Source organism: Carcharhinus amblyrhynchos, unplaced genomic scaffold, assembly GCF_965287045.1.
Source record: "Carcharhinus amblyrhynchos unplaced genomic scaffold, sCarAmb.v2.hapA chromosome_202, whole genome shotgun sequence".
In the NCBI taxonomy this organism is placed as follows: Eukaryota; Metazoa; Chordata; class Chondrichthyes; order Carcharhiniformes; family Carcharhinidae; genus Carcharhinus; species Carcharhinus amblyrhynchos.
The window spans coordinates 292,917-320,138 of NW_027649942.1; the positions used below are offsets into that span (position 1 = coordinate 292,917).

The window sequence follows — 27,222 nt, forward strand, 5'->3', positions numbered from 1 at the left end:
GGTAATAAAAAAGGTTCATTATACCACCTAGGTGTGTAACAGAGTTAATAATTCACTTAAAATACAACACAATTCAGAAAATAATCAAAAATATTACCTACATCATAGGTCTTTCTCATTCTTCAAATAAAAGTATCCTTCATATACCTCAGGAGTACAGGTTAGCTACACGGACACAATCCCTTCAGATGTTTCACTTTGACGATGTTGCCCATGAACTTTTCCCATTCAGTACCCTTATAGTGACACCATTCAGTTGATGCATAATTTTCCACAGCAAGTAGAACAAAGTGTGATACATGATTGTGTTGTTTTATGTGGATGCAGAAACATGGTACATAACAATGATTCATTTTTTTGGTACTTCATCAATATGTGCTGTAAGCATGAGTGGCCATCACAAACACTATATCACATTTTACAAAATACTTAGTTCAATTAAGTGAAAACAGTTTTGCAAAATGTAAAATCTAAAAGGTAAATAATTCAGCTCTACTGAGCAGCAATGTGACAATGAAAACAAACTAGCATATGAGCAAATGCAAGGTGTCCTTACAGTACAGGAAAAGAGCATCTTGTGCATGCTTTTCCTGAAGCAGGTGCTTCTTCAAAGAATATATCCATACTTTGTTTTCCTTCAGCTGATAATCAGAACTTATTTGTGCTGTAAGTAGTGATGCCTAAACAACATAAAATAGTCAAATTTTGCAGCTATGAAGTCTAGAATGGTTTTAATTAAAAGATACTATTCATTAAAATGTAAACTCTCAGGATTGCTCTCTCCTATAGAGAAATAAAATCTGTCTACTAATATATTGAAATTCCCTTTCGCAATTTACCCACAATATTATGACACGTTAAATGATTTTGTTTAAATTCTGTGCGTCTTTAAAAAAGGAACATAGACAAAGAGAAGGTTCTCAGTGGTCTGTCAGGCTTAAAAGCAGATAAATCCCCAGGGCCAGACCCCATGCTGTTCAGTGAGGCAGGGGAGTTTTCAATTCCACAAAAGAGGTACCGGAGGACTGGAGAACAGCCAATGTAATACCATTATTCAAGGCAGCAAGGGATAAACCAGGAAACGACAGGCCAGTCAGTCTAACCTTAGTGGTGGGGAAACAATTAGAAGTAATTCTGAGCAATAAAATTAATCTGCATTTGGAGAGGCAGCGACTAAACAACACCAGTCAGCATGGTTTTGTTAAACAAAGGTCATGTCTGACCAATTTGATTGAATTTTTCAAAAAGTGACCAGGTGTGTAGATGACAGCAATGCATTTGATGTAGTCTATTTGGATTTCACTAAGGTTCGTGGGAGACTGGTAGCCAAGGTCAGAGCCCATGGGATCCAAGGAAATGTGGCAAATGGAATCCAGAATTAGTTGAGTAGCAGGAAGCAGAGGGTGATGGTCAAGGGTTGTTTTTCTGATTGGAGGCCTGTGTTCAGTGGGATCCTGCAGGGAATCAGTGTTGGAGCCCTTGCTGTTTGTGGTTTATATAAATGATTTGGACTTGAATGTAGGAGAGTTGATCAGTAAGTTCACAGATGATATGAAAATTAGTGGGGTGATAACTACTGAGGAGGATAGCCTTACATTACAGGAGGATATGAACAGACTGGTCAGATGGGCTGATCAGTAGCAAATGGAATTCAATCTGGATAAGTGTGAGGTGATGCACTTAGGCAGGACAAACAAGACAAGGAAATACATGATGAATGGCAGGACCGTGGAAGCAGTGAGGATCAGAGGGACTTTGGCTCAGTCCCTTAAGGTAGCAGGACAGGTGGATAAAGTGGTTAAGAAGGCATATGTTATACTTGCCTTTATTAGCAGAGACAGTGTGTTTAGGAGTAGGGAGGTTGTGCTGGAATTGAATAAAACGTTGGTTAGGCCACAGCTAGAGCATTGTGTGCAGTTCTGGAATCCACATTATAGGAAGGATGTGGTAGTACTGGAAAGTGTGCAGAGAAGATTTACCAGGATGTTGCCTGGGCTGGACAGTTTTACTTGAGAGATTGGATAAATTGGGGCTGTTTCCTTTGGAGCATAGGAGACCAAGGGGGGACATCATTGTTATGTATAAAATTACGTGGGACAGAAAGAAACGTTTCCCTTTAGTGGAGGGATCAATGACTATGGGCCACAGATTTAAGCTATGGGCAGGTTTAGACAGGATGAGAGGAAAAACTGTTTCATCCAAAGGGTGGTTAGAGTCTGGAACTCACTGCCTGAAAGGGTGGTGAAGGCAGAGACCCCGATAACATTTTAGTATTTAGTTGTGCACTTGCAATGCCAAGGCGTATAAGGCTATGTGCCAAATGTTGGAAAATAGGATTAGAACAGTTAGGTGGTTTGTCTTTGACTGGCGCAGACACAATGGGCCAAAGGGCCCTTTTCTGTGCTGTATACCTCTATGACTAATGCCCACAGCTTAACATACCAAATGAAACCAAACCTAAAAGCATTAACATAACATTTTTGAGATATAAATTGGTATTTAAACCTATCCAAAATTTATTTGTAAAGTTAAGATTTGAAACACAAGCGGCCAGAATTCAACTACAAACACAATAGCAGCAGCCCGGTGAGTAAATATACTGTATTGCTCGACAGACCAGGAAGTAGATTTAATAGTGGAGTGTACCAGTTGTTAATCAATTAGCGATTAGACTGGTAACAGAAGCACTACAACTGATTGCAGCTTCATCAGGTGGGGGTGGGTCCAGACAGAATTGCTCTGCATTAAATGGTCAAAAAGCTGCATTAAATCATTATTGAACATAGCTCTCCAACCAAAATCCTAGGAATTATACAGATTAATCTGTATTTGCAATTTTCTTTGAGACCAGGAACTACTGGAAAGATTTGCATCTGACTACAAAATCTACAATTAAGATTTCAAGACAGTTATGTTACAACTACAGTGCCAGAAACTTCAACATTTTAGAAAACCACTTCTACTTAGTGCTTCTGTATATAAAGGGACATTAATTTAGAAATCTTCATCATGGAACCTTACACATGTACTAAAGTTCCATAATTGCCAGGCACATTCTATTTGCGCTATCTATCCTCCCTATCTGATACCTCAAAGTGATTGGCTTAGCAAGCTGTTCCACCCATTTTTGCAAGGCAACCCCATTATCTAATTTACAAGATGCATCTCAGCTAATTATCAGTACTTCAAGTCCCTGAACCAGCTTTGCAGTAAATCTTGTATCTCGGGCCCAGGTACAAGATCTCAAATACCAAAAAGTGGGTACTGTCATCTTCTGATTTGCAATGTTGCTTTGAAAAGGATCCTAGGTTTAATTTGCTCTCTCGTCTAGCTTGGTGGATTGCACTTCTTGGTTCCGCTCTTACCTAGCCACTAAACCAGGAGCAGCAATTGAAATAGCTTCTCTTCCTACTTCAACTGTTCACTGCCTCAGCATTCAATTCAACCGGAGATGAGCTTTTCTGCTCTCCACTACAATGACTATTGATTTTCCCTTGAATAGGATCACCTTCCTCTACCCCTAATTCAGTCCATCTGCTCTTGTAAAATTTATCCGCACATCATCATCTTTGAATTTCATTACTCCACTGCTCTCACTCAGTAAACCAGCTTACCCAAAACTCTACTATGTGCTTCTCATACGACACCAAATCCTAACTGACTTTTTTTTAATCCAAGAAGCACTGTAACGTGTTTCAAAGTTAAAGGTACTTTACGCAAGTTGCTGCTGAGACTGTCGGAGTAATTCCCGATGTGGAGATGCTGGCGTTGGACTGGGGTAAACACAGTAAGAAGTCTCACAACACCAGGCTAAAGTCCAACAGGTTTATTTGTTGGACTTTAACCTGGTGTTGTGAGACTTCTTACGGATAGTGGATCCATTTTTATCATGCCAAGTAATGGGATGGACACACTTTTAACGCACAGTTCCCAAATGTAATCACCACTATCAAGTATCATTTACACACACTGCACTGTTTTGGGACACTTGTTGAATATTCTAAGTCTGTCTATAAATGGGGACTTATCTTTCCAAAGGTTGTAGTGGCTTGTCTAACTGAGCACATAAACACCGATAAAGCGAAGTCATGACAAGAATCCCATCGTGGTGAAATTTGAATTGAAAAATCTAAAATTAAAAGTTTAATGACCACGAAATGATTGTCGTACAACCCATCTGGTTCACTAATGTCCTTTAGAGATGGAAATCTGTCATTGCAGCCTACACGATCTACTGCAGATCCACAGCAATGTGGTTGCCTTTTAAATGCTCTCCGAAATTGCTGAGCAAGCCACTCAGTTCAAGGGCAATTAGGGATGGGCAATAAGTGCTGGCCCAGCCAGTGACGCCCATATCCCATGAATAGAAAAAAAAGTAAAGCACCAGCCATGTACACCAAGTTAGAAAGTAGCAGATGTAACTGAAAATAAAGTTAATTCTGTTGATGTGCATTAATTCAGCCAGCATGAAAAAATACACTTGGAGAAAACTGAAGGATGAGCTCTTCAAAGTGGAAAATATTTCTAGAACACGAGATCCACCAGGAAATTAAGCACAAGATAAAGCAGCTTGTGCAAGAAATGTGGAAAAATAGCTATGCAATGACAAATCAGAAAAGCACCAGAAAGACTAAATGAAGTTGCAGATGTAGGGTGATGGAAAGATTTGCAAAGAAGGACAGGTTTGTGAAATGACCCACATGCTAGGAAAAACCTGCATTTTATTTTGTGCAACTTCCCTTCAAGAACAAATTGGGCTGGGGATTAATTTGAAACCAATTTAACTTGTTTCCTGATTAGGATATTAGCTTCCAAGAGATTCCCATAGGTTCTGGGGTTACCATAGGAATCAAGTCAAGCAGCAAAGGGTAAAGCGAAGAGGGAAAGGGTGTCTCTACGGTCAGAAGTGTCTCCAAGCCATGCTTCATACCTTCACAAAGGCATATTGAAGAATTGGTCTCCGCCTCAACCTCAAGATGACTCGAGTCCTTTACCAACCCACTCCAGGTCAAGATCAGTCTCCCCATCAAGATCAATGGAGAAACCCTCTCAAATATAGAACATTTTCCCCATCTGGAGAGTGCCCTCTCCTCTAAGGTTGACATCAATGCGGAGATCCAATATCATATCCAATCTCCAAGCGCCACCATCAGATGCCCAAGGATGAGTCTTCGACAACTGTGCTGACACCAAGACCCTCATGTGCAAGGCAGTCGTCCTCCTAACTCTTCTATATGGCTCAGAAACTTGGACCACGTACAGACACTACCACAAGGTCCTAGAGACGTTCCATCAATGCTGTCTGAAATAGATTCTCTGTATCTGCTAGGACAGGCGTACTAATGGGAGTCAAAAGCACCTGCACTTAAGCCATTATCATCCAAAACAAACTCCGCTGGGACAACAACATGATTAGGATCAGTGTCCTGACTGCCAAAACAAATCATCTTCACCCAACTCAAAGGCAGCTTTCAAACAAGGAGAACAAAGGAAGCATTTCAATGACACCCTGAAGGTTTACCTCCAGAGATGCAACATAGCCATCAACACCTGGGATATCCTTCTCAGAAGAGACCTACTTGGAGGAACCTCTTGATTGAAGGGACACAATTCTTCAAAAACTTACGACAGCAAGAGGAGGCCCAGAAAAAGAGCCCGAGAAAGGAATACCAGCGATCTAGAGTCCAAGGACCGAACCCTCTCTGAAATATCTACCTAGTGTGCCGTCGAAGACGCGGCTCTAGGATCAGGCTCAACAGCCACTCAGGACCCACAAAGCTAGTAACACAAAGTTTCATAGGTGGACAATCAGTGAGTGATCAAAGGAGGGAGGTGTCAGCCTGGGTTTTTTTTAAAAAATAAATCCCCGCATAAATTTCCAGTGTTAGAACAAAGAACATTACAGCACAGGAACAGGCCCTTTGGCCCTCCAAGTCTACACCGACCATGCTGCCTGACTTAACTAAAACCTCCTATGCTTCTGGGGACCATATCCCTCTATTCCCATCTCATTCATGTACTTGTCAAGATGCCCCTTAAAAGTCACTACCATATCTGCTTCACTACCTCCCCTGGCAACGAGTTCCAGGCACCACTGTGTAAAAAATCCGCCTCGTACATCGCTTTTAAACCTATGCCCCCTAGTAATTGACTCTTCCACCGTGGGAAAAAGCTTCTGACTATCCACTCTGTCCATGCCTCTCAATCTTGTAGGCTTCTATCAGATCTCCCCTCAACCTCCATTGCTCCAGTGATCTAAGTTTCTCCAACCTCTCCTCATAGCTAATGCCCTCCATATCAGGCAACATCCTGGTAAATCTTTTCTGTACCCTCCCCAAAGCATCCACATCCTTCTAGTAGTGTGGCGACCAGAATTGAACACTATATTCCAAGTACGGCCTCACTAAAGTTCAATAAAGCGTCAACGTGATTTGCCAATTTTTAAACTCAGTACCCCAGCCAATGAAGGCAAGCATGCTGTATGCCTTCTTGACTACCTTCTCCACCTGCATTGCCACTTTCAGTGACCTGTGTACCTGTACACCCAGATTCCTTTGCCTATCAATACTCTAAGGGTTCTGCCATTTACTGTACAAGTCCTAAGGATTCTGCCATTTATGTTCTGAACTACCAAAGAAAAAACAAGGCAAGGCTGTTGTTAAATTGAATAGTTTTCTGTTTAGCAGTCTTTGATCAGATCCTGGTGTTGAAGCAGGTCTCTTTGAGAATAGAGCAAAGATTGTGTTTCTGTTCACGCTATACAGTTGGAAAAGACAGAACACTGAATACAGAAAGAGCATGGAATGGTGGATTAGACAATACCTATTGCAGCTTGAAGTAGTGTCAGAGCCCGCCAGACCTTTTAAAGGAATTGGAAAAGGGAGTCCCTGGGGTTTCTGTTTCATCAGGACTGTCATGACCCAAGTATGAGGGGGTTCATAGACATGCACCTTGTTTATGGAAATTATAACTGGAGACTTAAGACTGAATACAGCTGCCGGTGGATGCAAGAGCTGAAATGATTGGATGAGAGGTGCGAAATCCTACGAATGAGACCAAGTTGGAAAAACTGAGTTTACACATATCCCCAAGTTCATGCAGAAAGTAATGCAAGTACTTGTAATTGAGTATCTTTGTCAGATTGACTACTTAAGTTACCATTTTACATAATATCCTTCATCTGTTAATGTTTCAGCTGTGTTGATTTTAGTTGGTTTGTTACATTAAAATTTAAAGCAAAGTCCAGTGGTTTTCTTTCCATTGGCGTTGTGGGGATTCTTTTCAAGGAACTGTGACAAATGAGCAAGCGATACTTGGCATGGAACAGGATGAAATCATCTCAAGGAGAGAATGTGTGAAATTGAGTCAAGTGGTAATGATAGTGCAGAAAAGGATTTCAGCAGTGGGCAGCAGCAAGCAAAGAGCTATGTTACATTTTGTAGTTCAACCTAAGCATTCAGCTGAAGGTGAAGTCAGTCAGGAGTCTTGAGTTGTGGGTGGGCACAGCACAAGTCCTATTTGATCTTCCCAATTTTTAAAACAAAATGGAGAAAGTTTAGGCTCATGTATGGCTGAATGTCAGATTAGCAGTCCCATGCTACAAAAGAGGCATTGAAGTCAACAATGATGATAAGTTGGGCACGGTGCCATCAGCACACATATGGAACTAGAAACCCCACTTATGCAAGTATGTTAAGAAAAAGAACAAACATTAGAATTTGAGGAGAGATGATCTTATACAAGGGTTGTTATTGACATTGAGCAGAGATTTTAAATGGTGTGTGAGCAAAAGCTGAACTAAATGGATTCAAAGAGTGAATTGTGGACCGAGCAAGTATAAATAGACATTCAGAGATGATGCATTCAAGGACCCTGAAGGGAAACTAGCTATGCAGCAGTAGCTTGAGGAGACAAGGAACAGTGCCTAAACAAAGGAAGCAATCAACATTGCTAGCAAGCAGTGGGGAAAGGAAAGTAATTGAGTAATCAGGAGTTGTGTGGAGGAAGGAAAGCAAGCAAGCAAGAAAGAAAACGAGAAAGGGGATGATCTGCAATTTTTTTCCCCTAAATAATGAAGTAATTTAGAGTCAGAGTCATCAGCAGGTATTTGTTAAATAATAAGTTAATGAAATACCAGGGCTACGTCATAGGCTGCTCACACAGCCTGGTGGCCCAATGGTCAATACAGATGAACTTTCCACGATCATCCTTCCCTAGGAGCACCGTAGTGAAGGCAAAAGATAGCTTCTGCTTCTAGTTGAACAATGAAAAACAGCAATTTACTCACACTAGCAGTCATGCCAGGTAGCTTTCATTGAAGAATAAAATTCCATCCAATATACACAGTACGGAATGGGGGCAGGAATAGATAAGAACTACATGAAATTAAAGACCTGGTGTGTCAAAATGTTAACAGGTTCTGAGAACAATGGAAGCCGTGGCTATTTAAATTTAGCCAATTCATTGGTACAAAACTGACCTGGCTACGCAAGAGGGACCATTAAGCAGCTGACAATCATTAATTGGCTGCAAGACATTGAACCATATTTTGTACAACTGACTTTGCATTTGAAATGAAAAAAGGCAAAAAACAATAGCTGAAGAATTTTGCACAACTTCAGGTGCTTTGGAGCAACAGGACAGACTGAAACCCTTTAAGCATGTTGATTGCTTCCTTTGTTTAAGCACCATTCCTCATATATTTCCAATAACAAGACGGTGTGAGGATTCTCTGCTTGATTATAGCTAGTAACTTAAGACTTAGTAACTCCAGTTCCAATGAACATGGCCATAACTGTAGTTGCTTTTGATCAGAAAATCTGGCTATATGCAACAATGTTTCCCCCCTCAGTAGCAGTACTGCATTTTGATCTTTCTTAACAGCTGAAATGGAGCATATTGTTTACAATATTGTTTCCACTTTATCACTGGAATTATTTATGCTATGTTTAAAACCATAAAATGTATTCTGCAGAGTTTATTTTCATGGGATAACTACACTGGGGTGGGGTGCACTCTATATACATATCAATTTCAGTAAAGTTATAACTTGTGTGTGTGTAAAATTAGGCAGGGCTGTAGCCAATTATTCTCCAATAAAAATATTTACAGATGTGTTGTCAGAAGATTTTTGCTGAAAAGTGATCCAACACAATTATCACAAAGAAACTTATGTTTTCAAAAACCAATTTAACCCAACTATCCTACCAAACACCTTGTTTATTTATTGTAAATTAGCTTCATGGTTTATTTTTCCAGTGACTCTGGGCAATTGCAGTACCACGAGATCCAGTTTACCAACTTGCATGGAACCACTCAAATGTACTCTCTCCCAGATCTGCAGATCTTGAATTCTTGCTACAAGTTAAAGTGACTCCCAGCCAATCTAACCCATTCATTCCAGAGTGCACGCACAATAAAATCTTAGAATAATCCCACTAAACCTAACTTAACAAACCAGGGGTAGGATTACCAATCCTATCGCCTCTTTTTATAACTCCAACACAAACAGGGTGAGAGAAAGATCTCTAAGTCAAGGCAATTTCACAAAGGCATTAACAAGCCTCTTCCAAACAAAAAGGAACAGTTGAAATCATCTCACTAAGTTATTACATGCAAAGTATCAATTTCTGTGAAAAATGGGGGGGGGGGGGGGTGCAGTTAAATAAAAGCACTAAGATTTGGAATTAAAAAGCAGGAAATCAATCCCATTTCTTTCCCTTCTCAGAAGCACTCCCACTGAATCATTTATGAGCAGGGAGCACACCAATACTTCAACCAGGTTTAAGATGCAAGTTTTTAAAAAATGTTATCTCTGAAAAGTTTTCCAAAAATGTAAAATTAGGACAAATTCAATTACCCCAACCCACATCACTTAAAATGGAGAAAGGTAAGGAAACATCCAATACTGAGAGGAAAGATCAGCGGCCACAGGTGAGAGGGGGATAAAAACCAAGCTTACCCTCACTGCCCCCTAATTTAGCTGTTTTTTTCTTTACAACCATGCTGATATCTCCAAATTGGTCTATTCTTTGAGGTTTTGTTTTAAGTGACCAATGCTCATATGAAAATAGTCAGACCCACTTTGACAATTTTTTCCCCAAAGTGCTAAAATCTAGACTGACTGCACAATTTCCTTTTACTCATGACTTCTGTTGTGGAGGTATGTTAATAAGATTTCCAATGCACTATCAGCAGCAAACGCAAGAGCTCAAGCTACAATCCCACATTTAACCCACCCATTTTCCAAAAGGTAGCAATCCTAAGCATTCTGTTGTTGTGCCTCTGGTGGTGCCAACAGCAACCGAATTCTCAAGCCAAGAGAAAAATCCGATATGGATTTCCATTTCTGATTGTCATTTACTTTAAGCACAAGAACAAGCGATACCCTGATGGTTCACTCATTTACCACCACGTATGCCTCGGGTCACTTTCAGACGTTTGCCATTACTGTACTTGCATCTCAGCAGCTAAAAAAACCTGACCACAGTCTACATTTCTCACCAGGAACTTATACTTGGAAGACCCCAACGCCTGCATCAAAAGATTAAACTCAAGACAAAAGCTCCTGCATCACTGATGCCAACTCACCACTCCATATAGCCTCTAGCCTAACTCGGATTGTTGGCTGCAGATCTACTTGCCTATCAGAGGGACCCAGGCATTAGATAATTGCTTAGAAACAGCAGCACAACACACTCACATGAGAGGGCTGCATGAAATAAAAATAAGGTTGCAGATTTTTGGTATTCAAGAATATCAGAGGCATAGTTTTCCAGTTTATTTCTCTGAAAACACAAACTGATGCTACATGAAAACAAAATTGTTTGGTATATTTTCCCTCTTGCTCCTCCAACTATTTAACCTTTTCTGTAAAAAGAGTTGAATTAAGCTTTAGAATCCCCAGTGGTAAAATCAACGAATCTAAAGCAAGTCACATGTAATTTATGAACTAAAGCTACCTGGTCACTAGCATCAAATCCTGGGGCATTATAATTAAAATTGTGGTTCATTAAATCAGAAAAATTTGTTGTATTAGCTGCTTCTTGCAATTTTGATCAGGACCTGCAAAAAAAATGCAGAATTAAAAAAGCAGTAAATTGAACTAGTGTGAATCCCCTTTAAGCACTTAAGTTTAGTTCCTGACTGACATCCAAATTTCAATTTCTGATAGCTCACGACCAGAAACTTTAGCTCTTGTTTCTCCCTCCATAGATGCTGCTAGATCTGCTGAGTATTTCCAACATTTTCTGTTTTTTTAATCTATTCTTGTACGGGGAGATTACAGAATGTGAACCAGCCTAGATGGAAGGATCAAAAGGGATACTGGGGATGTTCTAAGGAAGCAAATTGAAAAATTTTGGTTAACAAAATCTGAATAGGAAGATTTGCTGGATGAAGGACTGACTTCTTGTGCATTAGCCTTCAAGTGCTTTTATATGGACCTCCATAATGATCTACTACCAAACAGTCCACCTAAATCCACAGTATGCATCAACAACCTCCTATTGTTTCGGAACGCAAAATAACGTGAATGGGACCTTTTAATTTCCCTAGCCTCAAAACTGTAATCTCTTCAGTAAATTCTGGGCAGATATTTCCTTCAAACATAGACAGCATAAGCCTAACACTTTGTCAATCTTTATTAATTGGAAACAGCTAAATGGTAAATGAAAAAATGCAACAAGGTTACATTTCTGCTTTCAATGATTTAATTGCTCCCCTCCCATTCTATATTTACCCTTCTCAAGTTAAAAGGCCAGCCCCCCCTCAACATCCAACCTTACCTACTGCATATCACAATCAACCCAATGAAGAAAAGGGTGGCACAGTGGTTAGCACTGCTGCTGTGCAGCGCAGGCACCCAGGTTCAATTCCAACCCTCAGGTCACTGTCTGTGTGGAGTTTGCACTTTTGCCCAGTGTCTGCATCAGGTTCCTCCAGTTTCCTCCCACAGTCCAAAGATTTGCAGGTTAGGTTAATTGGCAATGCCAAATTAACACTAGTGTCAGAATTATCAGGGTAAATGTGTGGGGCCTGCATGGGATTGTGGTTGGTGCACTTGATGGCCCAGATGGCCTCCTTCTGCACTGTGGGGATTCTATGATATCGTTCTTTAAAAAAGTCATTTCTACTACCTACAGTCCCTTAGTGACCTATATTGCCAACATAAAAATACTTTTAGTATCGTTATATCCCATTATGCAACCCTGCATGTCATTTATCCCTTTTTCTTCACTGTACTGAGATCATTCTTTTACTTACATCTAAAGGCTTTTACATCCCAACTCCATATCACCCCAATCATGACATCTCTAGTTTTGGGCTTGTTAACAAATTGTTTCCTCAATTAGAAGCCTTGACCCTTCACCTTGGTGATCACATGTATACCTGTGCTCTTGTTTTATTAACAAGAACCTCAATGCCTCCATACACAAATCCATCTTACCTTTGGTGAACGAACAGCCTTCAGAGCTAGATGCTTCAGTTGTTTTCCAAAATGTTAACTTCCTTAAAAACAATTTAGATTATGGGCAACACTGCTACTGTACCATTGTACCACCCTTGACTGTCCAGAGGTGGTGGGCCTTCTGCGATTGCAGCAGTCCTTGCAGTACTGATTCCCTCAACAATTTAAGTAGGGAGTTTCAAGGTATGTATCTGGAAACAATACCTGTTTATGGTGCAAAACTTGAAAGTGATGACCACCTATTTTCTGATGTTCTTGTCCTTTTCAATGATAGATGCCTAAAGCGAGCATCCAAAGCTTTCTGTAGACTGTATCTATCTGCAGCCAGAGTCGGCTAGTGGTAGACAGAGACCAGTAAGAAGCCAATTAAGTCCCAAGCCCAAATTTTGTGGGTACTACTATAGGTAGGGAAAGGCTACTTTATATTTGGTGTTGTGAATGGAGCTGAACACAACCAGCAACACCCAGCTTTGCTCTTGGCTTTTGCAGAGGGAAGTTCATGGACTGATGCTTGGGTTGCAGACACTTCCCTTAAGACGTCTGGCAGTGATGTTCTGTGGATGCAATGACTTTATCAACTTCCTTTGCATCAATTACATGATCTCCACTGACCCCCAATATCCTCTTCACCCCAGTTCATACTTGATAAGACTCAAACTCCCCTACTCATTCAAACACTGCCTTGCTGTCGAAGGCTGCTACTCCTGCCTCCCCTCTGGCATTCAACTCAGATCCATATTTCTAAGAAGGCAAAGATTATGCTGAAGCTCTGGCACAACTAGACTGTGCAGCTTATTTGCGATTAAGTGCTGACATTTATCATTGTGACACTATCTTTGTGAAGATGTATTTTATTTGAAGGGAGTGAAGAACTGTTCTGCATTCAAATGATTTTCAACATGGCAGTTTTTAATATCAATATTTAATCTGTGGTTCATCCATGATTGGATAGAAGAGTCCTAAGTAGATTATCTGTGGACACCAAACTCAGATATTCTGATAAGTACCAGAGCATAACATTTCTTCACTCAATTCATTCCAAATTACAGAGCAATAGATATGGCAAGAAAAGTGAACTGGACTAGAAAGTACTCAGAATAATCAAGGCCACAAGTCTTGTAGATTTAATCACAAGCATATTCTTCACTAGGATTAATTCCAGTAGCGTCAGATGAAAAGCTGCTGTAGATAGTGAATTTTAGACCAGGCTGTCAACGGTTTCTGCACCATACAGATCAGAGTAGAGCACCCGCCAATTCATGCGCTACCTGGAACCAGGCTACAGTTAGAAATTCCTGCAATCAGCAGTAGGAAGCAGACACCTGTGCCCCTTCCAGAGGACTTTTGAGGCTTGCACTCCATCACCAACGTAGTCCTTGCTGCCCATCAACACTGATGTTTCAGAACATAAGCTGAAGCAATGGGAACAAGTTTCATCTTCAAAAGTTATACTCGGATGGCAGGCAGCCATTTTATGTTTTCCCTATTAGCATATTCAACCAAACAACTAAGGTTTACAAACCACTTGAGTTTTGCACAATGACCATTTGCAAGAGGTACTGAAAAGCCATTGCCACTTGCAATCCAGCAAACATTTAAGGGCAAGGAGGAAGAAAGGAACCACTTTTTACTTCACAAGCTTGAGAAAACAAAGCTGGAAAAGACAAAAGTACATCTTGTCTGTGAAAGGGCATCAATAGTTGTAACAGAAGATTGACATTATGTATGACAAAATTTGAAATTGAATTGTATTCCACCTTCATGTGTCATTTTAGTACACTGAAAGGAGCAGCAAAAATAAATACTTGTTTAGCTACATGAACAGGACCTGTTAGGGGAATCCCATTTTTCTTTTGTATCCAGTCACCAAATCATTAGGCATTATTCCACTTTTTGGATTTTTTCCAAAAAAAGCCTTTAAAATAAATTTAACTACACTGGCACTTACAAACTTTCCTACTGACTGATTGTTGTTCTCATCAAGATATGTGCTGGGGAACAAAATACTTTCCATTTTAGACAGAGCATTTCCAGGTCAACTGCAACATAGCGAGATAAAGAACTATGTTTCTCCCCCACCTCCACTACCTAAGCCAATCTTACAAGCATATACCTGCATAACACTTCCATTTTCCACAGTGACCTCAGTATTATTCATTTAGTGTTGAATTTGGGGCAAGAATCTATTCCCATTACAAACTCAGTCTATGGATATTAACTTCATGAAGTGTGCAGTGGCAAGTCAGTTCCAGGACTAGAAAGGGAGATTGGAACTAAAGGTCCACCATGACAAAAAGTAGAAAATCTGGAAAATAATGTAAAATTTTCTAACAGTTATAAAAACCCAACTGGATTTCCATTACAGGAAAAATGTCATCCTTACTTAATTTGGCCTGTGTACAACATGGTTCATCTGAAGTAGCCTAGCAAGGTACTTTGGTTAATATCTCAGTAGAATGTTGTTGAAAAAAAATGGTGAAAGAGCAATCATTTAGATTGGAGGAAGGTAGAAGCCACTGTTCTACAAGAATCAGTGCTTAGAACAACTGTTATTCCTAAATCCAAATCATTAATGTAAATTATAAATAACTTTGCTTGCAAATTTTACCAAATGGGGAGGTTATAGTCAATATTTAGGAAACTGCAATTATAAGATAATCAGAAACCTTACAGTCAAGTGGTAAACAAACATTTAAAACACAAATAACTTAGGTGATATGCTTTGGTTGGAAAAAACACAAAACTCACTACACTATGTTAGAAAAGAAATGGAATGGGGGGGTGGTACAAGAACAAACAGGAACTGAGGATGTAGATGAACAAATCATTAATAAAAAAGCAATCCTGGTCAGAAAATGAATTAAAATGCTAACACACTGGCATTTATTCCCATGGATATAGAATTTGTAAGTTTGCTGGGACCCAGTTCAGGATGTACTGTGCAGAGCTCAGGTCTCTACGTTATTATGAGTTACAGGGGGGTTAAGAGAACATTTTGGGGGTGGTACTGGAACAGAGATTACAGCTATCCAGGGATTTGGGGGGCGGGGGTGTGTGTGTGTGCGCGCTATAAAGTTAAAAAGGGTTGAGAATATTCTTTAAAATTATGAATGAGCTAGAAAGACTAGCTGTGGAGAGAACATTTCCATTCATGGCAGAATCCAAAACTAGGGGCAATAAATACAAAATAGTTACAAATAAATCCCACAGAGAAATAAAGGTGACAGAATGTAGAACCATCTACCATAGGACATAGTGGCAAATAGCTTAGATGCTTCCAAAAGGAGGATGGAAAAATATAAGATGAGGTAGATGAAATAAGAGTTTGGTGAGAATAGTCACACCAACTTAGTTGGGTGGAATGACCTGCTTCTGTGCCACATACTCTTATCAATGTTACACATGTAAAAATGAGCAATAAACACAATTTGTCAGTGACACCCACAATCCAAGAATGAAAAAGGATTTATAAAACTCATTCAGCGGCTCGAAGAAACTTGGGCCCAAAAGTATAAAGGCTCTAATCAACTAAACTGCCCATTACTCATCAATGCCACTAGCACCACACCTTCTCCACTGTCTCAATTGTTTTCTGAGTTAAATAGCCACATCTTCTAACAGTGAAAAAACAAATTTACCAGGTGTGAGCTACCTTTTCACAGACCCGTCTGCCTAGAAATTTACTGCTCTAAAATTTCTTCCCTGAAGCTAAAACTCATTAAGCATGTATAATTGGAAAAATGGCAAACAGGGGTCAAATTCCCAATAGACGAAGTTGTTTCTAAATTGAAGTTCCAATCAGGATCCCTGATATATCAGCAAAGTAATCTGTGGAGCCACACAGATTACAGAGCTCCCAGGGATGGTACTTAGTCTGACTGGAGTTCATTAATTTTAGCTATAGTGGAATAAATCTCCAACACACACCCTCCCACCACCAACTGGCCTCAGCAACCCAGATTAGGGCGAGAAAAGCCTGGGTGCCTAATCCTGAACACCGACCCATTAACCTCAATGGAATTGCATACATGAATGTCAAGAAAGGATGGGATCATACTTTGCTATGAAGCCTCCTGTTTTGAATGACCAGATTTTTTTTTTTGAACATTTGCTATTTCCTGGCTCCTTGGCATAACCTGATTTGATTAAATAGAATTTATATTTAAGAGAATGCACCAGTTTAAAATCGGGAAAAGAGCAGGCAGCTCACCACCTGTTCCACGCTTTCTTTAAGCTATAACTTACCAAAACATATTTTTCGTATGGTTTAGATTTCTAAAAACCTTCCTAAGTTTTAACTTGTATACAAAAGTCCCCATCCTAGGTAGGTCACAAAAAAATACATCAAATCATTGACTACAGTCAGAGTGGAAGTAGCAGAGGAGGTGGAAAGTAGGTGGTAACCTTTTAGCATCAATGCCATAGCCACTGTTTGCTCCCTCCTGTTGAACAGTTCCAATATAAACTGCCATTTTATAAATAGGAGCTATCACCTCTAGAGCCACTCTGGCATTATCAGATTGGCCTAAATCGAGTTCCAACTCATGTCTAGAGGTAAAGGATAGCATTTTATCTCAACACCATCACATCCCAAAATAGGCAACGCTATTTAAGTGTGCCCTATAAACACAAGGAATACAAAACAATACACAAATGAAAATTTGCTTTATTGTTATACACTCAACAGACTTCCATAGAAATGAAGGTGAACACATTTTTGCTTTAAAAGGTCAACAATTAAACAAAGTACACTTAGTTTAGGACTGTATAGATTTTGTTGTCCTGGAGGTCTGCATCAGTGGAACAATTAACCATGGGAAAGAACAGTCTACATGTAATCGCATAGAAAAGCATTAACCAGAGCAAAGAATTATGTAGCAATCAATATATACACATTATACATATACTGTAGCATTAAACCTTTCCAGCCCATAAGATGCAACTAAAGCAGTGATTGTTTCCCATTTTTATTGGCATGCCTAAATAGACAACCATGTGTTTACTAACCCATCTCAACAATCATTTCACTACAAGTTAAGTCCAATGTTGGAAACAATGTATTTTGGTAGCACAGTAATAAGACATTAAAAACGGAAATAAAAAATTAAAACTAGTTAGCCATCAAGTGAAAGTCAGAATTCAAACTGAAGAAACAAAAATGCAGTTCAGATCAATGGTAAACAGGAATACACTTATCAACTGCAAGATAGACCCATGTTTTCCTGGAACATTCACATTCTCCAGGTGCACAGACCTCACTATGACCACATCAAACCTACTTCAAATCACAATTCTTTTGTGCAAAAAATGTGAATGATTACCACAGGGTCTGTGTAGGCTGTGAAAAAACTATTTCATTGTTTCTTCAAGTCCAAGAAATCCGATTATTTCCTTCCTTCTAGTTGATTTAAGTATATTGTGGTGTAACCATTCTAGTCTGGAAGTTTTGACCACACCAAAAAACCTATTGCATGTCTGGTTTCTTGACTGGAAAGGATTAATAATAACTGATGAATAGCCATAAACAAATAACTGCCCCTTCCCCCCCACACCAGACAGTTAACTTTAGCTTAGGTGATTCCCAAATATTTATGTAAGAGCAGGTGTGTGTCTGTGTGCATGTGCGTGTGGTGTGTGTGTACATGTATGTACATGTATGGGGTGGGGAGAAGAAATGTCAACTGTAAGTCTTGACCTCAAGCTTTAAAGTGGAAAACTAAACTCACATAGTATGTACAAACACCATAATAAGGGATAGATGGATGCCAGAATCCTAAACCACTGATGCCAGTTATGACTATAAATAGTATCATAGTATGTTTCAGTGCAGGAATCTAAAATAAACATTACAAGAGCGATACTTCAAGCACTGTGGTTCAAGGAACTGGAAGAGGCTGTACAGTCAAATCCATGCAAATTTAAATCAGATACATTAATAAGCAGATTCCTGCCAAGTCCTGCTGGGACAAATCGTTAATGACTTGAGTAGTTTATGCAAGTCTGATGAATAAGCTTTCATATTGTCCTATCACAAACAGGGTTCTACTGTACACCAAATTATGATTCATCCATCCCTGTGTACCAGTTATAGCTAAAATAATTCATATTCCTGGACTATGAGAGAGGAATTCCAAAAGTATCTGGTACATGCTGTATTAGCTTGATATCCATCACCACTAATACCTAGTGGTAACGTGATGAATTGCATTTTGCAACACATGGCTGAATTATATCCCTTGAGCTGAAGTATAGAGGGAGATAAAAGCATGTGGACAAAAGGAAATTAGAAGTACAGTAGTTGGGGGCTAGTCTGTGTCCACCATTCCCAGTTGAACCAGAGAAGAGAATCAGAAGGATGTTTTTGTAGGCTTTATTTCCTGCAACAGTAAGTGCAAGATCAAGATTTTCAGAGGCTTGGGACCAAGATGCCTGGCCCCAGTGGGAACAGCAGAGGCAACAAGAAAAAGTTAAACTTTATGCATAGTAGCTGGGGAATTACTAAAAAGCAGGCAGAGTTCTCTGTTCACCAGAGTTTAGTGAAAATATGGCAACTAATATCTACACTCATTCAACTATTTTAAATTGAGTTATAAGGTAGAAAGCAATGCAAGACGACTAACAGGAAAAACTGCATGAGGTGACATGCAGTGGTCCTGGGTTCCCATCACCAATGCAAAAAACACCCCACTACAATACAGATTTCCATAGACCAAAGGACCACCAACCCAACAATACCTGCTATGCAAAGCATTAAAATGCCTCACTTCCTGTGGCTTTTGAGACAGGGTCAAAGAAGTCATTGGCTTGCAAACGATTGACTTGGTTCTCATAAAAGTCAGTCACATACAAAATAACAGATAGGAGGCAGCTACATATTTAAAAAATGATTTGGGTGTATTAAAGGCTATACTCCATTTGTTGGATTTAGCTGACAAAATAAATCAGGACAATAAAATTGATAGAGACTTATACAACCCTTCAGTACCCAAGACTGTTACAGTTTGCAACACACACCAAGGCATCTCACTATAACACAATGGAAAGTTTTGCAGTACAGGTGGTTAAATTAGTGGCTAATTTCTCCACTTAATTCACTTCTGTTTCGGCCACTATGTTTTGCCAAAGACAAATCTGGCATATGTTTTAAGTCTTCCAACAAGTTTTCAGAAAAAGCAAGATGTGTGGAAGAGAATACTCTCAAACCTGTAATCATAGGGCCACAATCCAGTCACTGGATGTAAAATTTTCACAATCACTTGGAAAATTGCACAAGTCCAACACTGGATTATAACCCAACCTCTCCTCACACTAAGTATTTTCAAAGTTCTCCCATTATTTTATTTTCAATGGGAGGATAGTCAAATTCTACAAGTGGTTTAAATGTTCATTACAGGGAATTGGGATATAATCATGAACAAATATCAAAATTTCTGATACTGTTCTTACTTCACATTCACCCATCCCCTGAATGTTAGAAAGGGTAACACAGCAACCTGACCTGAAGGTATTCAAGCGACCGATAACTATCTTTTATTTCCTCCCCCCACATTTATAAATTCAAGGTAGTGGTGGTAAAACTGCCTTGTAGCGATTGAGCTTGTGGTCTTTTATAGGTCAATTTGTAAATTTGCATCTGTAAAGCAGAGTCCCAGCACAACATTCTCAGATCTGGCAAACTACATAGGTTTCTTTATTAGTATACTGAAGTGACAAACAAGTATGAGAGCTGAATCACACCTCTTTCAGGTGATCAACTGCAATGTCACTGGGTGGTGAATCTCCCAGCTGTTGCAGTGGGTGTGGGGGTCATAGGTGTCATGGAGGTCATGGGGGTCATGGGAGTCATCATTCCCATCTTCACTTGGTTGCGGAGATTTGCATTCTGCTCCAGGAGGAGCTCATTGGTGGCCATCAGGTTTGACACCTGTTTTTGGAGATCCTCAACGCGCTTTTGCAGCATGAGATTCTCTTCCTTCAGAAACCGGTAGTCAGCCGCGCCTGGATTCTGCATGCCGTAGTCGTATACTTCAAACCCCATGCCCTCCATCCTTCTCCTCTTCATGTGGGCGTCGTAGCCATCATAGTGGTCAGCATCATAACCTCTAGAGTAGAGGTCATCATAGCGGTCATATCTGCGTGCCAAGGGAGAAAACACCTGGCTGTGCGCCATACCTTGGTTTTCATAACCATACTCGTCGCGCTTTACGTGCAGGAACTTACATTTGGGCCCTCTTTGACAGTCACCCTTTTGATAGTCGTGGCAGATCGGAATCTCACCTTTATTAACGGGTAGATCAGAAGATAAAAGGCCAAGGGTGGACATCTCATTAGCGTCTGGGTGGCGGAACTTGCAGCGCTTACCGCGGTTGCAGACGTTGCGCAGGAAGTCACGACAAATATCATCTGTACTGGGGCCAGCCTCCTCGGTGCCGTTATCTGGCATTTTTATAGATTAATTCTGCGCTGTTTAGCCAAGGCGCTACGCAAGCAACTGCAAAAGAAAAAAAAAGGCAGGTCTTTACAGAGAATGAGCGATTCATTTACAAAGTAACTATTGCGCATTCCATAAAACATTGAATTCAGAGTAGTTGCAGTAGCAACATTATCAACTGACTACTAGCAGTGAAGAAATTTGTGCAATGTGCTTGCACAACTTGGGGGGTGGGTGGGACAGAATTCACAAATGAATCATTCAGATCCACGTGATATGCGCAAAAAAAATACACATTGCTTCATATTTTGGGATTGTCTACAAGTTTTCCAATTCACGTCATTTAAAAAAAAGTATGGACAATGCCAGAACAAATTGATTCCTGATGCGTTGATTTCAACTTTTCCTATTGAAAGGAGTACAACAGGTAAACCGAGTGCCCTCAATAAGTAATGCAATGTATAGATAGACAAACAAATAGTGCCAGACTACATCATAATGGGCAGTCTTACGCATGTTACCAACCTCAACTGTACCAATGAGCACAGGATAGGCGCATTTTTACAGCGGAAAATTGTGAAGCCACCCCAGGTAATTTTGCAATTCAGCTGACTTCTCAAAAACAGTATCAATGAGCCCAGGATGCACATGAATGCTCAATGTTGCAGGAAATTTGTTCTTATATTTACAGCAGACTAATTTAAAAGAAAACAAGCAATGCAGCCTTAAATGTAATTTGTTAAAGTGAAGCATCTCATCAGCATGAAGATCTTACAAGTCCAGACTTCCCTCACTGTCAAGCTCCTTTAGTGATAACAGAATATTCTGCAATTCCACGAAAATCATCATTACATTGAGCCTGCTGGCCTGAGAGCCACCTGATTTCAGAAATTTGAGGGCATGCTTTTCCCATCTTATCGCAAACTTTAATCTGGTTGCACAGAATAGTTCTCAGACTGATCTTGCTGCTTCATTGGTTTCCTTGGAGCTATTTCAGATGATTCTCAGAGTACATCCAACAGCAAGAAAACCCAAACTTGGGTCACCATACTTGCACCCAAGTTTAATTCTATACATCATTTTATATGATAAAATGGTGCAAGGTGGGGGTCGGGGGTAACTTTTTTACTGACTCGTATTGCAAAACCAAAAATATAGTTAACTCTTCAGGTTGTGGCTAACATTCCCATTTTTCGTACTGGCCACACGAGTGATTATACTTTTTACACTTCCCGTATTGTACGTAACCAATTTCAAATAGCTTTTCAAATTACTAGGCTCCAAGGCCTTAACTTTCGGCTGCATGAATCAACTGGATACACAAAAACACAGAATTAAACTCACAATCCGAATATTTAAAAAGTTGGAATAAGCAAAAGTGGATGACGAGTAATGGCAATAGAAAATGAGAACGTATTTGCATAGACGGATTAGCGCCTCCAAATTACGAATATGTCCTCCCAGACACGAGCAATTTAGCGCGTTAATAAAACTGGAATTCTAGCCGCCTCAAACAAATTTCAACTAATTCCAAAAACATTTAACTACCGTTTAAATATGGGGAAATAATTGATTTTTTTCTTGTATCTAAAATATAATGCCGACCTTTAAACAGAATTCTCCTCCCCTCCCCCACACAAGCGCTGATTTTTTTTAATCCTACGTGCCACGCACCCAACTTGCGCATTTTATTCGACGGATACTTGTGTCTTAAATCTACCTTTACCAAAATCATTCGACAAAGTGACTGGGAACCCCAGCGCCTCCAAATTACAGCTCTTGACCCGGGGTGTCTCAAACGCGCTCGCTGGATTTCAGGCTGTAATGGCGCCTTTAGGCCTCGACTTCCTGTTACAAATAAAAATGACCCCGACCCGCCAACAAACGTGAATCTTCTCCATACAGCGTGTACACAGTCAAATATTGGCATAATCTCAGTGAATCCGAAACTATAACATGTATTGAAACTCACAAACCAGGGATGGGTTTACCTATACAGCACAGCACAACACAGCTCCTTCCCTCACAAGCTCCGACACAAAGAGGCTCAACGCAGGTCCTCCCAGTCAAGGGTAACTTCACGACAAAGAGCTTCAAACTCGGTCCTCCCAGTCAAGAAGGACTCCCACAGAAAAAGGCGCAACACAAGCGTCTTGGACAGTAAGGGAAAAGGCCACTAGGTAAATAGCAAACGTCATCTGCCAAATGGAAAGCACTCATTTGGATTTAAAATGTGATTCTTTTTCATTTTAGAAAACGCAGCACACAATACATTAAATACTTTTGAAATTAGAATTATTTATTTTTGTCAAAGGTCTGATGCCTGAACAAGGGTTTCGATTGTGTCTGGATAGAGGGTGTACAGACTTTTTAAAAAATGAATATTTAGTAATCAAATATTCCCGCTATTTTAAATATGAAAATGGAAACACGATCTTATTTTAATAACCTAACTTTTGGCAGTCCAATTTAAGGGAGAGATGTTTCAATCTATGTTCCTCTTGCTGCCATTGAGAGGACTATGATGTCTACTATTACTATTTTTTTAAAACAAAATCAACATTTGATTAACAATTTTCAGTGTTTGCTATAATTAACAAAGTTGTGTGTCTTTATTTAAATCTAATTTCTTAATTTTCGTCGGACCATATGGCATATCAGTCACAGCAGGCAAACAACTTATTCCAAGGCCTCCCAACTGGCATGTAGAGTTCACTGATTTTCTTTCTTGCTTAGCCTTCACTGGGCAGTGCAAGTAAACACTGGTGCCACTTAGGTCCTCTTATTAGCTATACAAAAATGGTAGTGAAATGTACAGGGCAACTTGAAAGGCACAAACTATGGCCTCAAAAAGAGTATGCGGAATACTCCTGTGTGGACAATTTATCATGTCCAATTGGTATTTCACTTCAATTTGACAATTGTGATCGCTTTCAATTCACAAACATTACTGTGCAGTTGTTTAAATTAACCTTCACCTCCACAATCTTCCCCAATCATCGCAACGCTAACTCCAGAGAAACACACAAAAATAGAAAAACTTGTGGCCAATTTCAAAGAAAACTCTCAAGTTTCTCCCTTGTTCCAGGAGACCATGATTATTTTAAGCAACATGAATTATATTTTCCCTCCTGCCCTGAACTTTAGGGACTGTACCTTATAAACTGTTTGGGCTTTGGATAAGCAAAGAGTTAACTACTGGTATGTGAATAACTCTGCATAATTAAGTTATATATCAGTGATTGCATATAGACATTTATAGAATGTTAGAACAATTCAGGAATTTGGAATAGAAACAAAAGTTTATCTGAAGTGTATGGTCTAGTGACAAGAGTCAAGAAGACAGTTAAATGGTTATTCTGTCAGCATACTTCTGAATGGCAACACCTTTGGTAACAGTTAAAAAAAAAATTTAGACTCCAAACATCTGTATTCCCTGGACTCTATTTCTTGTATATCAATGGTTCATTGATCCAAATGTGAATAGAATATCGTTTGTATATTGCTGCAAATGTGAACAGAATATCAATCATGTGAATGGTGCAAGTCAATTGCTTTTATCAAACATGGTTGGAGAAACTGAGCAGGTCTGGCAGCATTTGTGGAGAAGGGAACAGAATTAACAAGAAGTCAGATATGACTTATTTCCAAAAAAGTTGTTCAACTTAAAAGTTAATTCTGTTCCTCTTTCCACAGATGCTGCCAATCTGGCTAAGTTTTTTCTGCACTTTGTTTTTATTCCAGATTTCCATCACCCATGGTATTTTTCTTTTATTATGGTATGAGAAATCCTGGATACCAGAGCTAGAGAGAGCTCTCCAAATGGCTCCAGCACACAGAAGTACGGGTTCAAAAAACAGATAGTACAAAGAGAAGGAAAGAACATAAGAAATAGGAGCAGGAGCAGGAGTAGGCCATCTAGCCCCTCGAGCCTGCCCCGCCATTCAATAAGATCATGGCTGATCTGTCATGTCTCAGTTCCACATCCCCGCCCTCTCCCCATAACCCTTAATCCCCTTGCCTATCAAAAACCTATCAACCCGCGTCTTAAAAATATTTAGAAAACAAGTAGAAAATCAGACCAGACCAAAACTAATGTTGACCTGTGTTCAAGCTGCTGCAGAAAGTAAAGGCCATCTGTTTCATTAAAGGGAAGTCGTGTCTGACAAATTTACTGGAGTTCTATGAGGATGTGTCTAGGGCGGTGGATATGGTCTTTCTAGATTTTCAGAAGGCGTTTTACAAAGTACCTCACAAGAGGTTATTGCAGAAGGTCGAGGGACATGGAGTTGGGGGTAGGGTGTTAGCGTGGATAGAGGATTGGTTGTCAAATAGGAGGCAGAGAGTGGGGGTCAACGGGTGCTATTCGGATTGGCGGATGGTGACTAGTGGAGTGCCCCAGGGGTCGGTGCTGGGGCCTCAGCTTTTTACCATTTATATAGATGATCTGGAGGAGGGAACCGAGTGTAGGGTGTCGAAATTTGCTGATGACACCAAGATTGGGGGAACGGCAAATTGTGCGGAGGGTGTGGAGAGTCTGCAGAAGGATCTAGATAGGCTGGGCGAATGGGCCAGGAAATGGCAAATGGAATTTAATGTTGGCAAGTGTGAGGTGGTCCACTTTGGTAGGAAGAATGGTAGGAAGGACTATTACTTACGTGGCGAAAAACTGCAGCAGGCGACGGTGCAGAGGGACCTCGGGGTCCTTGTGCATGAGTCGCAAAAACCCAGCTTGCAGGTGCAGCAGGTGGTCAGGAAGGCGAATGGGATGCTGGCCTTCATAGCGAGGGGGATTGAATATAAAAGTAGGGAGGTCTTGCTGCAGCTGTATAGGGCATTGGTGAGGCCACAGCTGGAGTACTGTGTGCAGTTTTGGGCGCCGCACCTGCGCAAAGATATTTTGGCCTTGGAGGGAGTGCAGAGGAGGTTTACTAGGCTGATACTGGAGTTGAGGGGGTTGAGCTATGAGGAGAGGCTGAATAAACTGGGCTTGTACTCGTTAGAGTTTAGAAGAATGAGGGGAGATCTCATTGAGACGTATAAGATGATGAATGGGATGGATAGGATAGAGGTGGAGAGACTCTTCCCGCTCAAAAATGACAGTAGGACTAGGGGGCACAGCCTCAAGATAAAAGGGGGGTGGTTTAGAACAGAGTTGAGGAGGAACTTCTTCACTCAAAGGGTGGTGAATCTCTGGAATTCTCTGCCCGTTGAAGTGGTGGAGGCTGCCTCGCTAAATATTTTTAAGACGCGGGTTGATGGGTTTTTGATAAGAGAGGGGATTAAGGGTTATGGGGAGAGGGGATTAAGGGTTATGGGGAGAGGGGATTAAGGGTTATGGGGAGAGGGGATTAAGGGTTATGGGGAGAGGGGATTAAGGGTTATGGGGAGAGGGGATTAAGGGTTATGGGGAGAGGGGATTAAGGGTTATGGGGAGAGGGGATTAAGGGTTATGGGGAGAGGGGATTAAGGGTTATGGGGAGAGGGGATTAAGGGTTATGGGGAGAGGGGATTAAGGGTTATGGGGAGAGGGGATTAAGGGTTATGGGGAGAGGGGATTAAGGGTTATGGGGAGAGGGGATTAAGGGTTATGGGGAGAGGGGATTAAGGGTTATGGGGAGAGGGGATTAAGGGTTATGGGGAGAGGGGATTAAGGGTTATGGGGAGAGGGGATTAAGGGTTATGGGGAGAGGGGATTAAGGGTTATGGGGAGAGGGGATTAAGGGTTATGGGAGAGGGGATTAAGGGTTATGGGGAGAGGGGATTAAGGGTTATGGGGAGAGGGGATTAAGGGTTATGGGGAGAGGGGATTAAGGGTTATGGGGAGAGGGGATTAAGGGTTATGGGGAGAGGGGATTAAGGGTTATGGGGAGAGGGGATTAAGGGTTATGGGGAGGGGATTAGGGTTATGGGGAGAGGGGATTAAGGGTTATGGGGAGAGGGGATTAAGGGTTATGGGGAGAGGGGATTAAGGGTTATGGGGAAGGGGGATTAAGGTTATGGGGAGAGGGGATTAAGGGGTTATGGGGAGAGGGGGATTAAGGTTATGGGGAGAGGGGATTATGGGTTATGGGGAGATACGTGGCATTAAGATGGGGAGAGGGATTAAGGTGTATGGGGAAGGGGATTAAGGGTTGGGGAGAGGGGATTAAGGGTTATGGGGAGAGGGATTAAGGGTTATGGGGAGAGGGGATTAGGGTTATGGGAGAGGGATTAAGGGTTATGGGGAGAGGGGATTAAGGGTTATGGGAGAGGGGATTAAGGGTTATGGGGAGAGGGGATTAAGGGTTATGGGGAGAGGGGATTAAGGGTTATGGGTGAG

The 27,222-nt window shown here is 40.6% G+C and overlaps 2 protein-coding genes across 11 annotated transcripts in view; both read right to left on the reverse strand.

The window, feature by feature from the left end:
- The window catches only part of LOC145338868 (zinc finger CCCH domain-containing protein 10-like), a 59,674-nt gene extending 36,387 nt beyond the window's left edge, over positions 1-23,287 (reverse strand). For 2 of the 10 annotated variants that reach the window (XM_080183258.1, XM_080183255.1), the window contains exon 1: positions 98-9,002. The gene's annotated coding sequence lies outside the window, so the exon portion shown is untranslated. Of the gene's footprint in view, positions 1-97; positions 9,003-22,872 lie in introns of those variants that run through there. The other 8 variants (XR_013885916.1, XR_013885915.1, XM_080183264.1 and 5 more) reach the window with 8 other exon arrangements.
- Positions 17,118-22,937, reverse strand: LOC145338869 (zinc finger CCCH domain-containing protein 10-like). The gene is made up of 2 exons (XM_080183266.1): positions 22,877-22,937; positions 17,118-20,960 (listed from the first exon to the last, which is right to left on the reverse strand). The coding sequence occupies exon 2, from the start codon at positions 20,910-20,912 to the stop codon at positions 20,232-20,234; it is 681 nt and encodes a 226-aa protein (XP_080039392.1). The 5' UTR covers positions 20,913-20,960; positions 22,877-22,937; the 3' UTR covers positions 17,118-20,231.
- Positions 23,288-27,222: the final 3,935 nt, after the last annotated feature.

Excerpts from the sequence above, each read along its gene's own strand:
- LOC145338869 (XM_080183266.1), bottom strand. The coding sequence starts at position 20,912 with ATGCCAGATAACGGCACCGAGGAGGCTGGCCCCAGTACAGATGATATT.